Genomic DNA, 16,222 nt, shown 5'->3' on the forward strand with positions numbered 1-16,222 from the left:
CCTAAGCAGGTTACCTCACCTACCTGGGGTCTCTCACCTCTATGTAAACAGGTCCTAAGAATAAGTTAAGTCGACTGCCACGCCCCGAGGACACGAGGCTGGAGAACATTGATCGGGAATAAGAAAGCAAAACACGACATCCTGCCTGTAAGCATGTATGATTTATTGATGCTCTAGCTCTACGTGCATCAATAGTTGGCCTGTTAACTATATAACCATTGCCTTGACCAACGCTTTCAAACCCTCGAACGTCTCCTCTCCTGTCGGGATAATTTGCTCCTTCGGAAGAAGGAAGCCGTAACGCCCTGTATCACGTAACTCCACCGAAAATGAGTACTTGACGTTCAGTTGTCCATAGGTCCAGTCCTCCGAACCACCGCTAGCAGCATCTATAGAAATCAGCAATAACATTTTATAACTTAGTTTGATTCTCGAATTCGCCACTTTAGAATCAAGAAGGACATTGGAACGAGTTTGCTTTCGCAAAGACTTCTGGGATTGTTACCAGGGCGGGAAAATGACCAATAGATGACCGGCGCGCCCCCAGTAGCGATCCCAGAAACAACAGCGGGCACATTTCGGCTCAGGCATTTTCCTTCTCGATCCTTTTAAAGTAGCGAATGCATGTATCTCATTTCCATCTTTATACGCTCGTAGGAATAAAATGCATGATTACTATTCATTCAAAATATTTCTCGGTTTCTGATTGGCTCAAATCCCGCCGCTTTTTCTTCAAACCAGGTTGTTAAGACCACGTTTTGAAAGCATTTCCAGATGTCAACACCATCATTGACGTCACTCACAGTGATATCGACTGTAAAGGGGACGCAAGGCGCGTTGGCTTTTTTGAATAGTGCAGAGCTGGAGGAAACAGTGTTCAATGCGAAGACAAAATTTAAGAACTGCTGCTTTAACCTGGAACTACTGGACGGATAACAGGTGCTATCTGCTAGAATAAACATCTCTTCTTATTTATACGCTGAGAGAAACTACAAAGAAACAGGAAATGTTTTAAAGGCGGGAAAATTTACAATTAACACTTTTCTTACAGAGTAAAGCAGCAGACGATCCATATTGAAATCGAGTTCCATGCTTCCTTGTGATGGCTTCGGAGGCAATCCTAGCAACCCTCATCTGGCAACAAATTCAGAGGAAACATTTACAGGATCAGAACAACATTTACAGGCTTACACTGCCAAATGTGGCCAAAGGCAAATTTCATTTCCGAATTTCATTTTCTACAATTTTGAGAAACAAATGGTATCATGTGAAAGTACAGGCGGAGAACTTTCATTTGAATGGTCACATTATAGGATTTCGTCCATAGACTAAAAAGTTAGAGTCACCTTACAAAACTCCATCAAACACTCCGGCAGTGAAAGGGTTAAAAGAGTGGCTCCTAGTAGATAGCCGCCGTATGAAATCATAACATATTTAACTGCGTGAACGGTTTGAACCCAGGAGTCATTTAACAAGTAGGTTGAGTATGATCGTCTTGGTGAACATAGTCCTGGGCCGAGTTGTTTAAAGCTGGGTTAAGATAACCCAGGGATAGTGCGATATTTGAATTCAGATATGAAAGGTTAGAAAGCATTTCAGTTTTAATTCTTTTTGTCTATAAGTTGATGATTGGAAGCTCTAAAAATAGCACAGAAAATTATCCGAGAAAATACTTTTGAACACAAGAAAAAGAAACTTGGGTTAAATTTAACCCCGGGTTGAGCGCTAATCGGCCTTCGAACAACTGGGCCCTGAATAACAGTCTGAATAGGACTGTTGTTGACAGTGACTGACGTTTCGACAACTTGTGCGGTAGTCACCTGGTACTTATGTTAATTTAAATATATATCATACCTGCTCATTGTGATCAGCCGTATCTCTGGCTGTGTATCCCCAAGGAATGAACCACATTTGACTGTAGGCATGGAAATCGATAAACCCTTTCAACTGTTGCAGTCGTTCCAGGTACCTGCGGACGTTTCTGGTTTCTACTTCAGAGAAGGCCTCGGAGCCTCTGAATGTGCTATCACAAGGACGCCAACTTGCCCCAGAGCCTGGAAATACAAAAGGAGAAATAAGCTTTAGTTAGTAACAACGAATCTGCTGTCGACAACATTGTCAGGCAGGCATGCGCAGACACCGCAAAATTACAAAGCCGCTTTAAAGGGGCTGCCTAGCTCATTTTTCAATTAGACGTGAAAACTGAGATATTACTTGTGAATGACAAAATCAAAAATCACAATAGCAATCCGCTTCCATCTTCTTCAAGTTTGGCCATCTGAGCTTCGCTTTTTGTATTTTCTGTGTCACTTATACATTCTTTTAATGTTTTGAGCGTTTATTTTATTTTTTTATGTTTTATTGAATTTGGTGGCAGTTTCTACCCTTTGTTAAATTTTAATTTTAGCGGTGAAAAAAAAACAAAAAAACAGACGAACCTCTATTTCACGAAGTCCTTGGTATAACGAACGATTTCCTTTGTCTTAGTAATAGTAAAATATATGAAGAAGAACCTCGATATAACGAAATCTCGTTATCGCAAACGAATTTTGCCAGTTCCTTAGCCCTGTACTGTATTGCTAACAACAAAATATCTTATCATCCTACCTCCCCAGCCATATCCCCAATTTCTATTTAAATCCACGCCATGACAACCGTAGCGCTCATGTGGGCGACGATTTTTCCTCCACAACCGATATCTTCTATTTCTCTTTAACAAAAGAATGAGTGGAATCAGTAAAAAGAAAAAAAAGGAAAAGGCTGAAAGAAAAAATGAAAGAAAGAAGGAAAGAAAGAAAGAAAAGTCAGAAAAGGCTCAACGTTCATATATCAAGTTTCTAAAGGACGTTAAGACACATTGACAAAACAATCGTAAAATTCCGAAAATAAGCCCCTCCCAGGAAATAATCAATTGTAAGCATCAAGGAAATATAACTAAAAAGATCATCACCGGGTCAATCCATGTGTAGGAATATCCATCCACATTGAGGACAGGTAGAATAACAAAGTCAATCTTATCCAACAACTGCGTGACTGAATCATCAGCACGATACCTCTGCGTCATCTAAAAAAGGACACAAAGATTAACAGGAACTAGATTAATTTTTTTATTAAGTTGTTTGAATGTCACATCCTTACACTTATCGGTACCTGCTGACTCGTCCTCAGTCGTCTATTGTCTTCCTCGTAAGCGGTTACAGAACGGTCGCAGGAGGCTAGAACGGCACCTCGGCGAAAGGGACGATGGGAAGGAGATAGCCCTTTTTCTCTCCTTTCCATCTACCTCCTCAACAAGTGTATTCAATAAAGAGGAGAAGTGTGCCGTGAGGTTGCCATAGGAGCAAAATTTCTGGATCTTAACAGACTTTCTTGACAGAGACTGCCATTTGCATTGTCGAACTATGGAAGAAAAGTATATGAGCTACCGTTTTGTTCCTCAGTAAAATCATGCATTGGAAAGGCCTACATGCTTTTCGTTGCTTTCTGCCATACTTACAGGACCACGGTTTGTTGGGATTCAGAAATTTTGTTACCATGGCAACATGACGTTATTTAAAGATAAAAGGGATGATTAGAGATATGAGCCAGTTCGTACCTGGCTAAACTTTGGCCATGCGCCATAGATGTTAGGAATGTAAGAGATTCTACCTGGTCAATGATGTACATGCAGGTAGCTGGAGACACCCATTCCCTGGCGTGAATCCCACATTGAATAAAAAACACTGGCTTGCGTGAACTGTGACGTCCGCGTATCTACGCACAGATATACAGTTTTTAGGTTAAATACTGTTGTTAATCTCTGCTGCTTTAAATCTAAACTGATTTTCGGCCTTCCAGCTGCAAAAAAGTGGCCTTTTTGGCGTCTTTCACTTTCTGCTGCAATTTTCGGTAGGTATGTAAATCAGGCTAAATAGAGCAATGGCGGATCCATACCTTCAGATAAGGGAGGGGGCCCGGTCCATCCAGACCCTGAGATAAGTGGGTGGGGTGGGGGGGGGGGAGTGGTATAAAAAACTTTTTTCGGTCCTTCTTGCCTCAGTTTAGTCTAAAGATAAGAGGGGGCGGGCCCCCCGGGCCCACAAGTGTACGATATCACATGGTTCACTTGAAAATGAGGCAAGTACCTCGCGTGAAATCAGACGAAATTTTGATTCTGATACATCTTTTAAAACGTTAATATGGCGGCTACTAGTGCTGCCCCAACAACGATGTAAGCCAAATTTATAAGAACGGAGAAAAAATAAATGAGTAAAATACGTCTGTAAATCTCTGATCTGTCCTTTTCAGATATAATCAACTCGATAACGAACTAATATTGGCCAGTCAGAAAGTATATCGTAAGTAAATAAAGTCGACTATATAGTTTTCTTTATATGATCTAGCTTGAACTTGAGAACTCACTTTAATAGCCAGCATGTCCTTTCTTTCGTGAGAACTGCCAAGTGATTCTACAGACGCCATGCTTCTGTAATTTCTTTGAACTTCATAAAGCTTTGAGTGAATCTATTAACATGATTATACAAAATTTTGTATTATCAGCTATGTTCGTTAAATATATGAGTACCCTTCCTCTAAGTCACAATTTTACCCAAGTGAGAAGTGGGTGTTATGTTGGCTCAGGGGAGGGGTAGGTGGGCAGTTTCCCAGAAACCTCTCAGTAAAAGACCACCTACCCCTCCCCTAAGTCACAGTTTTGCCCTAAGCGAGAAGTAGGTGTTAATGTTGACTTAGGGCAGGGGTAGGTGGGCAGTTACCTAGAAACCTCAATAGTACGTAAAACATATATTCGTTCTCTCATGGTACCTCCTCAAGGTTGTGATATTCACTGTGCCAGCTCCCAGAACGAACATAAACAGGCTGCAGTTCCTCTTCGATCAACTTTTGAATGTCGTCAATTTGAATAGTGAAAGCGACGCCATTGTTGTCCAGGAGGGAGGAGAGAGTGCCGAAATCTCTAATTCTGGAATTTGGAAACGGAATCGTGGACTATTGGAATCCGGAATCTAAGTTCCACTGATAAGGAACCCAGAATCCAGTACCTAAAACCCGGAATCCACAGTGAAGATCCAGAATCCAAGTATTTGTTAGATTACCGGTTACGTGGGGCACATAGTTGCTGAGAAAACTAATTAAAAACTCTGCATAGTTGACGCCGGAAACGAGAGTAAAACCTTAATTTCACTAACAAGTGTTCTTTGAAAGTCCGGCTTGGTACAGCAAAATTGGAAAATATCACACAAGTTTACAGATAACGAAGCCCCTTGCAGTTATTATACCTTAATGCCTTGTCCCTCTAATCCGTGCAAAAACTCCAGATGAGCTTCGAGACTAGGAGTAGCACGAATAACCTTCTCGCTGCAAAACAAAAATTACCTGATGTTATCATCGCCATCATGATAATTTAAGCAGTTTCGGCTGAACAGTATTTCTGCAAAGTCGGCCGACACTATATCTGAGGCGTTGGCTGCCATTTCAGAAAAACACAATTTGACATACATGGTATTGTTCCTCACGGATCATGCACTGCTCATTTTACTCTTGAAATATAGCTTGAGAGCAAAATTTCAAAAACCAACGAAAAAAAGGATATTGGCACGACAATTCAATCCTCACCTCTCTGCAAGAAAGACTTGCTGAAATGTTAAGATACATACCAGCAGCCACCACATTTCAGCAATGCGATCGGAAACAAGAACAAATTAAATTAAAATTGTCATTGCCTTGAGCTTTTCAATTGAGGAGTGGCCCTTAAAGTTCGTTTCACTGAACATCTGCCTCAAGGCAATTGACATTATCTCGTGTGAAATTTATTTTCAATTAACAAATGTCCCGAAGAAGCAGCTATACTTACTTATAACTCGTAGTGTCTGTATTAACTCTTACCGATCGGTTTGCGTTATTTACAGAACGCGTTGTCAGTAGCCTTTTTTTCAGACATAAAGCTCTCTTATTGCACCGTCCAAAAAGCATCTGGTCAGGGTTTATTTGAACAGGTTTTTAAGGTGTATAAATGATCCTATATCACAGTTTAAAATTGTTTCCCTCATGAAAGCTAGTCGCTGACTCAAGTTGAATTTTGTGCAGTTTAGAAGACATGTTGAAGTTCATTTGAATAAAATATTGTATAAAATCCTGCAAGTGTTCCAGTTTTCGGTTTCCGTTTTTCATTTTTGATGGTGTGAATAGGGCAAAATTATCAGTATTTTTGTTTGACCATGGAGGTAGCGCATTTCATTTTACTCATGAATGCAAGCTACATGCCATCGTTTCTTTTCTTTCCCTTCCCGGCATTTTTATCTTCTATTTCAAGGAAACTCGTACCCTTAGCGCTAAAAAGAAATCGGCCTTACAAAATCATTACTGCTGATTAGAGCGGGCATGTCAATGAGCAGACTGAAACGAGCAGCAAAGAGGTGCTGGCAACTAACCGAGGTACCGAGCGTGGGCTTCTACTGTTGTAGTCCGTCGTCGCACATGTCTTGCTCTCCACGCCCGCCTCGCGCCTCGCGCTCATCCCTCATTCGCCAAATAACGCCTGTTCTGTCTGTTCTGTAGGCTACTGTAGTACCAGTAGCCTGCGAAAACAGCCGCCTTCCTCGCTCCTCGCCGCTAGCGGGGCCTTCTCCTAAAAGACTGTACTAGATCCTTACTTGACCTGATTTGGTGGGCCCAATAAGAAATCTTACTGTTAACTTTGCTTACAGCTAACGGATCAATACTTTTAAGGTTTCTACGTCAATAGACTATATTTCATAACAGTTCCACGAAACTATATATCAATGGTAAAAAAGAGAGAAAAATTATTTTCGCATCACTGTTCGGAGTGAAGCCTGGGTACTAATCACTTTACAATTATCTCACGGTCGTCCTTCCACAGTCGTGAAATTAGCATGATCAGCTAAAATCATGCAGTTTTGAAACCGTTGAATTGTGTATTAAAGTGGTCGTAAACTGGACCATTCACGTTGCCATTTGAAGCCTCAATTTAAAAACACAAGAGGGCAGGCTCTTAAACAGACTCTAGGCGATCTCCACTTAGATTGAAGCAATCCCGCGGGAATAAGGTGAATGAAATGTTTTCTTCATGTAACTCCTTTCGAGGAAATATTGTCATCCCAAAAGCTCGGCATCTTAAAGGTGTAACGTCGTTTTGGAGATGGCAAAAAACAGAAGCACGTCCGTTGGAAAACCGGGAAAGTTTCAACGATCTCAGCACAAAATCAGCTGAAAACACTGAACGCGAAGTGCGACCATTCAATGACATTCCAGCGCTCGAGACAGGCTTGACATCTACAATTCGATACTTTCGTGAAACTGAGGGTTTTACCAAAGTGTTCAAACTCTCCAATCAGCTGTTCACGAAACATGGTCCTATTTTCCGGGAAGATAGCTTTTTTGGCAGCCCAGCGGTACACATCATCGATCCTGATGATTTTGAGAAAGTTTTCCGCTCCGAAGGAAGATATCCCCGCAGACCGCCAATGGAAATTTGGATTGAACATCGAAAACGTAGGAATTATTTTCCCGGAGTTTTTAATGCGTAAGTGAATTATGATACATAAATAATATTTTGTACCGGTCTAATTGGAGCTCTTAAATAATACTCACCCCACCCCCATCACCAATCCACACCCCATTATTGAGCACTCATTTCTGTCTCTCCAAGGTGGGTGGGGCTGGGGGACTCTCATATGGAAGAACACGGATGCTTGTCGTATTGCTTAATTAACGGTGTAAACTGCAGATTTTGGTCTCCCTTTGGGGTAGTCTCATTGGTAGCTCAAATGCTTGACAGGATTCATGCAATCCCCTCCACCCCACATGGCTGCTTCAAAGCAATGTACATTCCTTTCTGAGTCCACCCTGGGTGGTAATGTAAAGGAGACCATCTTTGTGGTGGTGAGGATGGAAAGCTTGAATATGTAAGTTAATATGGGCTGAGTATTTAAAACTGCATGGTTTAATAAGGGCCTAATACAGACCCCACCCCACGAATCGCTGAGCATTTCTATCTTTTCTGCTCATGTTAACCTGCGTCACAGACGCAATCTAACCCGGGTTATTAACATCTGGGAAACAGTGGTGATGCCCTTATTCTGGGCCCCCAAAGGACTCAAAGAATTGCCGGTCTAAATTTCCCTACAACCTGATTAGTAAATTATTGACAAAAAATGGCTTTTTAATAGGCCAATCACAGCAGGTACTCAAACCAGTGAAAACTTCACCCCTCACACTTTATGTCACCCTAACATCTTTCTTGGTATGACTGTAATCCTGAATTACCATCAAAGAAAAAAAAAATGTGGCCTAATTTCAGATGAAGTATTACACAAACTCAGGTACTTTAACTATACCCCTTTCCCCAACCCCTTAGCCAATAATATTGTCTATCAGTGAAATGTTCTTTAATTGGGTAGATATATTGACGGTAAAGAAGGAATTACTGTCTGAAAGTTCACCTGATTTATTTTGATATTATAGGGAAGGAGAAGAATGGTACCGGATTCGAAAAACTATCGCCCCAAAAATAATGCGTCCAAAAATAGTAGAGGAAAATATCGATAACTTTAATGCTGTTACCAAGGATACGGTAGCAAGGTTTGTTAAACTGAACAAAGCTTGTGGACCAAATGATCACATTCCTGACTTGGAAGGGGAATTGATTAAATGGTCAACTGAAAGTAAGTTTGTGTTACTATACACATACACTAAAGCACCACTGAATAGTTTACACCCTTATAAGTCTCAAATGCTGTCATCTAATCTTACTTTACTGCTTCCTAGAATGCAATTTAGCTATGTGCTGCCAAAAAAAAAAAAAAAAGAAAGAAGTTGGCACTTGATGTCTGACTGAAGGTAGCAGTTAACCCTCAGGGAACCAGCAGACATGTTTTCAGTCTGCAGCAGATCTGGTGACAAATCTGTTACAGATCTGCAGATTCTGATAGTGTATAGATTTGTCTACAGATTATTTGCAGTTTATCCCTGTTTCACAGGGTGGAGTCTAACATCAAGGTGGAATGTGGTAACCCGGTGTGTCCCTCCTCTAGATTATCCACTGGGGCTCCATTTTTTGCTAAGAACTGAAGGGAGGACTAGCATACTCTAAGAATGTTGGGATGGGAATGTGCTACTAAGACCCTGGAACTGTGAGCCTTGACACCAGACCTAAATCAGCTGAAGTTTGCTACCTTATGCTGGACTAAACTCCCCAAATCCTCCTTATCCTAGACTTGTATTTTCTATTTATTGATGCTATTAAAACTTAGTGTTTAATATTAATTAGCCAGTTCAATTTTGTAAGTGTCAGTTCCCGGTTTCCCTATATAGTCTTGACTAAAAGCCTCAATCAATTGACCAGTTTCCTGGAAATGATTCTCTATTGTAGACCCAAATTTTGAGGGTTCTTTTATCCTATTCCAGATCAAACTGCTTGAAAAACATACCCCTCACATTCACTGCAGCACTTACATAGAAAGCACAGGGCTGGGGGGAGGCTGGAGGGTAGCTAGAAAACAGTCTCTCTAGTTTATTATGTGAAAACCTAACTACTCCAAGAAACCGCCCAATCAGAGTAAAAAAAAAAACACAAAATATCTAACTTCAGGTTAATGTTTATTTAATTTTTTTTTTGCCCAGGTATTAGTACAGTGGCATTTGACACCCGTCTTGGGTTGTATGATGATTCGCCCCCACCGGAAGCGCTGCTTTTTATCAGGGAAGTTCAAAACTTCTTTGCTCTTTCCCACAAGCTCCTTTTCAGTGCAGTAAGCAGGTTTGCTCGGCAGTACTTTGATACACCTTTACTTAAAAGGTTTCTGAAGTGTGGTGATACTATCTTAGACATTGGACAGGGTTTTGTTGACAAAAAGATGAAGGAATTGAAAGAAATGACAGAGAAAGGAATTGATCCTTCTGATAACTCCCAAGGTTTGTGGTATGGACTTTCTTCCAAATAATTTTTCCCATTTATTTGTATCGGTCACTTTAAATGACCATAGGGCTATTTTCGATGATTTCACCCAATTTGCTAATCGTGAGTACTGTCTCCCAATGTATTTTTCCTTAAGTTTGTCGTGATCAAGTGCTAATGTCATAGTACACCAGAGGCTCTACCGACCATTGCCCACTTTTTTAGTAAAGAGGGGAGAAGATTTAGAGAGAGACCAGAGAAAAAGATCATGGACAGATATAGAATAGGGAATAATAATAATTATTGTTTCTTCTCATTTCAAACTAGTTGTTTCGGTGTTAACATATTTACTCACAAAGGAAGATCTGACACCTGAGGAAGTAAATGGCCATGCTATTGATGTGGTGGCTGGGGGTGTTGATACTGTGAGTGCTAAGTAGAATATTAAATTTATAGATTATTTACTTTAAATATAACCATTATTATTATTATTATTATTATTATTATTATTATTATTTAAGTAACATAATCTTAATAGCTATTATCATCGTCGTCATCATCATCATCATCATGATCATCAACATCATCACAGGGGTAGATCCAGGATTTTTTTAAGGAGGGGGTGCACTCGTCTTTTGCTCTACTTCAACACCAATAAACCACATAGTTTTTTTTTGCAGAATAACAGTAGTATTAGAAAACCGCAGGTCATCTCAGGGGAGGGGGTGCGCACCCCCTGCACCCTCCCCCTAGATCCATCCGCCCCTGCGTCATCATCATCATCATCATTTTAGTCATCGTCGTTAACTTCGTGGTCTTGTCATCTACTTGTTATGCGCTTGTGACTCTCATTCATTTGTAGATGCAAACATGTAAGTAAGAAGGTACAACTAATTTTACGTACACCTAATTGTGTAACGCGGGCCTGCCATAGAAAATCGAGATTGACTCAAGTCTATGTTAAACCTCTGAGCATAACATAAGAGTTTAGAAAAAGTACTGCTCAGGTTCTTTTATTTGGATGGTTCAAAATTCAGTACCAGTCTTGTACAACATAATAAACAGCACCACAAGAAAAAACTGCTCAGTCGCTTTCATTTCAAAGATCACATTTTACGCTGATTTTGTCGTCATACCCTAGGGGTCTAATCTTCGAAGACGTTTTTCTGGTCGTCGCTTGTCTTCACCTGAAATTAATACTCAAGCCTTGAAACCACCTTGAGCACCATAAACCGCACCATATCTTTTCTTGTTCTAATTTGGTCTTCCAGTGATCTTTGTTTTGTTTTCTCTCTCGCCATACAGACATCAGTAACTGCCCTTTGGTGGTTATATAACCTGGCAAGATTTCCTCACGTGCAAGAAAAAATTTACGAAGAGATACAGAGCGTTGTTGGGATAGACGGAGAAGTTACACCGCACAATCTCGCTAAGCTTCACTATCTCAAAGCGTCTCTCAAAGAATCTTTAAGGTAGACCTTTGTTAAAAGTACTCAGCATAAATTAATTTTTGATTTATTTGCATTGTTTTCCTTCCTTTTTTGTTTCCTCCCTTTTTTTCCTTTTTTTCCTCTTTTTCCACCATCGAGCGTTAACAATGTTCACATGTTTGCCTGAGGGCGTTTTCCTTCCTTGGAACGTCTCAGGTTCGACCAATGTTCAGCCCAAGATCTCACAGTTAATGTTTTGTGCATATTGAAATTATGGGGAATGTCAATGACGTAGTCTCCATAATCGGCTACTTTTTCTCACTTTATTAGGCTTATTTTGTTGGCAGAGGTGGCTAAATGATTAAACATTTGTTTCTGGCAAACGCATTTTCATGTCTTGTTAAACATGGGAAACCATTGTTCTGTCGATAGGCGTGGACAATGGGTCAAACGTGCGATTCGAATACGATGTGGACGAAAATGTTTGTTCCTTCAACCTTTTTATATCCACATGGACATTCTCTAGCCTGATCTCCATACATTTTCTTATAATTATTTCATGTATTGAAGGTTAACACCTACTGCAGCAGGCCTGCAAAGGATACTGGACCAGGGCGTTGTCCTCTCTGGATATCATGTCCCAGCACAAGTAAGTACACCCTAAAAGGTGAAAGCAGTGTTGATTACCTACCCCCCCCCCCCCCCTTCGCCTCCCTCACCCCCCTTCGCGCCCGGAAATTTTGCCGAAAAACGCGTTTTGAAGCCAGTCGAGCGGTTTTTTGGTCACTGTCGTGCTAAGAAGAGCGAAACCTAACCATAAAGCCATTTACAGGTCGTACACTTCGCGGCCTTCTGATCCAGATTTTTTTATCCTTTCTTATATCTCATTTAGTGAAATCTGTTGTCTTTCCCATAGCTAAAGCCCTGAAAATATTTACCCTTTCGGGCGGGGCCTTCCCGTGTAGGCCATGATATGGTCCTTCTTGCCTTTTTGACCCAATAGCATTTACTGATAAAGGCAAGGCATGGTAAGACGCCTAGACTACGAGCAGTTTCTCTTTTTCTTCAGATTTAGTGAGGGAATACCCCCGCGCGCGAGCGTCTCGCGCCTTCAGTCAAGCGCGTGGTTATTTACGTGTCTCGTGCGTTTCGCTCGACGGGCTAAGAAAAAAGAGAGACTGCTCGTAGTCTATAAGACGCCTTACAAGGACTCGGCCTAAAGTTTTGCAAACGGAAGACTTAATCGTTTGGACGTAGAGTTGGCGTGAAATGCCTGTCGGTGAAAAGTATGTCGGATATTCTATATTTCCGCTGACTATATTGTTCGGTTTACAATTTTTCTGACAGACCATCGTACTCATGGAATTCTTCTGCACTACACTGTCTGGAAAATATTATAAAGACTCTCTGGAGTTTCAGCCCGAGCGCTGGCTGAGAGAAAACAAAGACGAAAATCACCCTTTTTCGAATCTTCCGTTCGGATTTGGAACCCGTATGTGCCTGGGTAAGTGAATTACGTTAGCTTAAAACATGTTGGTTTTGCCTTTCCAATTGCCTTACACTTTAAGTATATATTGTTTTTTGCTTACTTACATTTACGAGCTAGATACGTGCTCTCTGAATACAAGTTGAGAAGATAAGTACTAATTTGACTTAACGGAAAAATGTTTATTGTGAGAAAAAATTGGGATTAAGAATGAGATTTTTTTTGGAAAAAAATTAAGAAAAGCCGTCTGTGTTGATTTCTTCACATTTGAAAGCGATGACTTGAATTCGACAATTAGAGTCATGCAACGTTGTTTTCTCTTTTATATCGATGAAATTTTTATCGACGTCGATCATTAAAATAATCCATTTTCACATTGTATCTTGGTTTTGAAGCATGGTTTGTACGTGGGTGTTTCTTTTTATCTCTTCCTCTTTTTATATGACATTTTTAAGGTATAATTTTAGTCTATTCCTCTGATTTGCATGTTTGTCCGTTAATCAATTCCTGATAAACTTTGTCGTGTTACTGTTGAAACTCGTATTTCGGCCTGTTTTATTTTAGGGCGTCGTGTGGCTGAGTTGACGTTGTACATCCTTGTCTGCAAGGTACGCGTTGTATGATTTTCTTTGTGTTAATGTAAGGGTGGCCGATTAGCGCTATTTCAGAATGAGTTTTATCCCCGGAATTTCTCAAATAGCTGACCGAGTGCTTATTTTAGGCTTCGACCAAAATAGGTGAAGGGATTTGGTGAGTCAAATTGGACTTTCTTTACCTACAAGTCGTTTTGCTTGGACGAACAGAAACTTCACTTTTGCAGACCTTTGCAATGCGAGTGAAAAATAAAACCTCTGCAAGTACATGAAGAGTATCGCGAATTTCAGGCTCAAGCCTCAAGGAGACTACTACCGAACGGGTTTGTCAAACTCACGTGGTCACATTCCTGAGCGTTGTAGGCCAAAGATGTCAAAAATAGGCCAATCCGAAATTAATTGGTGTTCTCTGTCAACCAAAAATGAGAAATTTTCTTTCGTAGAAAATCAATCGATGAAAGTTCTTTCGGTTGCACCCTCTCAGCGCTATATATAAACTCTGACAACTCTGATGTGCGAACAACGAAGCTAACAAAGAGAAACGAATGTTATCACTCGAGTTCACCTTTTTTTGTTTGACAAACAAAGTCATGTGATCTAAGTCGTTAACGTCTGGCGCCAAAATCAACTTTCACTGGTATCTAGTGAATTCGCGGTCTACCCGTTTCAGTAGTATATGATAAGGGGATCGGCGAAATTTATACCAAACAAACTGGCTCTGTGTCAACAAATTGATTATCGATTACGAAGAGTCGGTTATTGAGGGGAGGGGGATCCTGAGGGACTGGGTTCTTATTGTGAGGAGTGCGGTATTAATGGGAGGGGAGACCCTGAGGGGCTGGGTTCGTGTTGTGAGGAGTGGGGTATTAAGGGGAGGGGGGACCCTGAGGGGCTGGGTTCTTATTGTGAGGAGTGAGGTATTAAGGGGAGGGGAGACCCTGAGGGGCTGGGTTCTTATTGTGAGGAGTGAGGTATTAAGGGGAGGGCGACTCTGAGGAACTGGTTTCTTATTACGAAGAGTCGGGTATTGAGGGAAGGGGAACCCCAAGGGGCTGGGTTCTTATTGTGCGGAGTGGGTATTAAAGGGAGGAGGATCCTGAGGGGCGGGGTTCTTATTGTGAGGAGTGGGGTATTAAGGAGAGGGGGAACCCTGAGGGGCTGGAGCATATAGTTTCGCAATTTTTTTAATTGCTGCTATTTCCTTGTAATTGACTGCAAGGAGCTGAAACTTACAAAAACTGCTCACTTTACCCAGCTCTGTCAACTTTTGAAACAAATTTGTATACATGGCGACGTCAGCTAGGATTCGCCGATATAACGATCGTTTTCGAACGCTTTTATTTTCTCAAATTGTAAATTTTTTTCTCTTGCAGTTGCTTCAACGATTCCGTTTAGAGTATCACCATGAACCATTGGAGTCATACCAAAAATTGTTTGCTGTTCCAGATAGACCAGTCAAGATCAAATTTGTGGACCGGCTGTGACAAGCATATATAATTTACTTATAATCATACACATCATTTATTTTTCACTAAGTTCTACCCATGAACACTGTATATGTAGTTTGTAAAGTGTGAGGTCGTTTTAAGACAAAGTCCTACATATATCCAAACACATCTATTCTCTGCAATCATTAATAAATAAACACATTTCACGGTTTGTTTAAAAACCTTTGTCCTTTATAGTCTAATGGTGAGACACTTTCCCTCGTGAAAGGAATAAAAAAACTGAAAAGAACAAAATAAACGATGCTTAACTCACAAGTTATGCCAATAAAAAAATCAATGAAAAAAATTCATGTCATACATACAAGGACACATACAGAAATGGATGGCGAATTGTTTGTCTTGAATGGTAGCCGTGAAGTAGTAATTAAGAGCGAAATTCGAGAGCGCGCCAATCGCAAAAATTCGCCGCGAGACTTCGTTGAAATGTTCACAGCGTTTCTTACTTTACTAAATGTCTATTAACTATATTAGAATAGCGTTTCAAATTCAGCTGAAACTGAGCACCATTCACAGGGGTGTTCACTTTTAAAAAGGAAGAACAACTTGTTGATTCTATTTTAAACAATAGCTCCTTCATTTTTCGCCTCCACGACCCCCCGCTCCGAAAAGGATCTACAATTGCTCTGGACAACAGGTGGTCGTTTTAGATTTCAGATTTTTTAGATCTGAATAACTTTTAGAAGCAAGAACAACGCACAAATGTTACTCCCCAACGGACGTCAAACAGGTTTGTTGGGGCGGGGGGGGGGGGGGGGGGGGTAAGGCACTTGATGCATCAGGAGGCCCGGAGACCCGGAGAGACTAACTCTATTGTACCCAGAACCACAGACCAGTTTATTTCTAGATCGATTTTCCAGCAAATTTTGAATGTCAAATAAATCTTACAAATCAGTCATCAAAAACCGGAGACTAGAAAAGTTGCACTCCCTGAGTTATGCCGGCTCCTGATGCATAGATCAAGTTAATTAAATAACCTACTTTACAGGGTAAGGGGAGGGGGGGGAGGGGGGGGGGGGGGAGTCTTTAAAATCTAAAAGTTTTATCTGAAATACACGTGTAGAATTATGCGTTGGCTGACTGGACACCTCCAAAAACATAAGATACGAATCACGCGATCACGCAGATCTCTGCAGAGTTTGGAGAAAGCCCTGGGTACCAGAAATCTCCTGCAGAGACGACAGCTGTCTGCAGAGACTTGAAAAATAAATGCAAGGAACAACGATGCATCAACGATTAGTTTCAAGTTCTGTTTTTGAACTTTATATTTGAGAAGCACTTAATCTACGTCCCAC

General features: G+C 40.8%; 2 protein-coding genes across 2 annotated transcripts; one reads left to right on the forward strand and one right to left on the reverse strand.

Annotated features, from left to right (window-relative positions):
* Positions 1 to 142: 142 nt before the first annotated feature.
* LOC140923104 (carboxypeptidase B-like) lies at positions 143 to 5,739 on the reverse strand. The gene is given in 11 exon segments (XM_073373172.1): positions 143 to 389; positions 1,050 to 1,134; positions 1,855 to 2,054; positions 2,608 to 2,710; positions 2,951 to 3,064; positions 3,649 to 3,753; positions 4,402 to 4,503; positions 4,804 to 4,946; positions 4,949 to 5,003; positions 5,277 to 5,355; positions 5,614 to 5,739. Coding segments are annotated over 11 exon segments (1,224 nt in total). The 5' UTR covers positions 5,670 to 5,739; the 3' UTR covers positions 143 to 207.
* Positions 5,740 to 7,073: 1,334 nt separating this feature from the next.
* On the forward strand, positions 7,074 to 15,179 carry LOC140922587 (cytochrome P450 27C1-like). The gene is made up of 9 exons (XM_073372559.1): positions 7,074 to 7,540; positions 8,482 to 8,681; positions 9,631 to 9,930; positions 10,241 to 10,338; positions 11,219 to 11,385; positions 11,914 to 11,992; positions 12,691 to 12,847; positions 13,394 to 13,437; positions 14,796 to 15,179. Exons 1-9 carry the CDS (start codon positions 7,074 to 7,076, stop codon positions 14,904 to 14,906), a joined length of 1,623 nt encoding a protein of 540 aa, XP_073228660.1. The 3' UTR covers positions 14,907 to 15,179.
* Positions 15,180 to 16,222: the final 1,043 nt, after the last annotated feature.

The sequence above is a fragment of the Porites lutea genome, chromosome 13 (genome assembly GCF_958299795.1).
Source record: "Porites lutea chromosome 13, jaPorLute2.1, whole genome shotgun sequence".
In the NCBI taxonomy this organism is placed as follows: Eukaryota; Metazoa; Cnidaria; class Anthozoa; order Scleractinia; family Poritidae; genus Porites; species Porites lutea.

Coding starts and splice junctions, on each gene's coding strand:
- LOC140922587 (XM_073372559.1), top strand. CDS start 7,074: ATGTTTTCTTCATGTAACTCCTTTCGAGGAAATATTGTCATCCCAAAA. Junction 8,682..9,630: donor GATTAAATGGTCAACTGAAA/GTAAGTTTGTGT, acceptor TTTAATTTTTTT/TTTGCCCAGGTATTAGTACA. Junction 13,438..14,795: donor TGTACATCCTTGTCTGCAAG/GTACGCGTTGTA, acceptor TTTCTCTTGCAG/TTGCTTCAACGATTCCGTTT.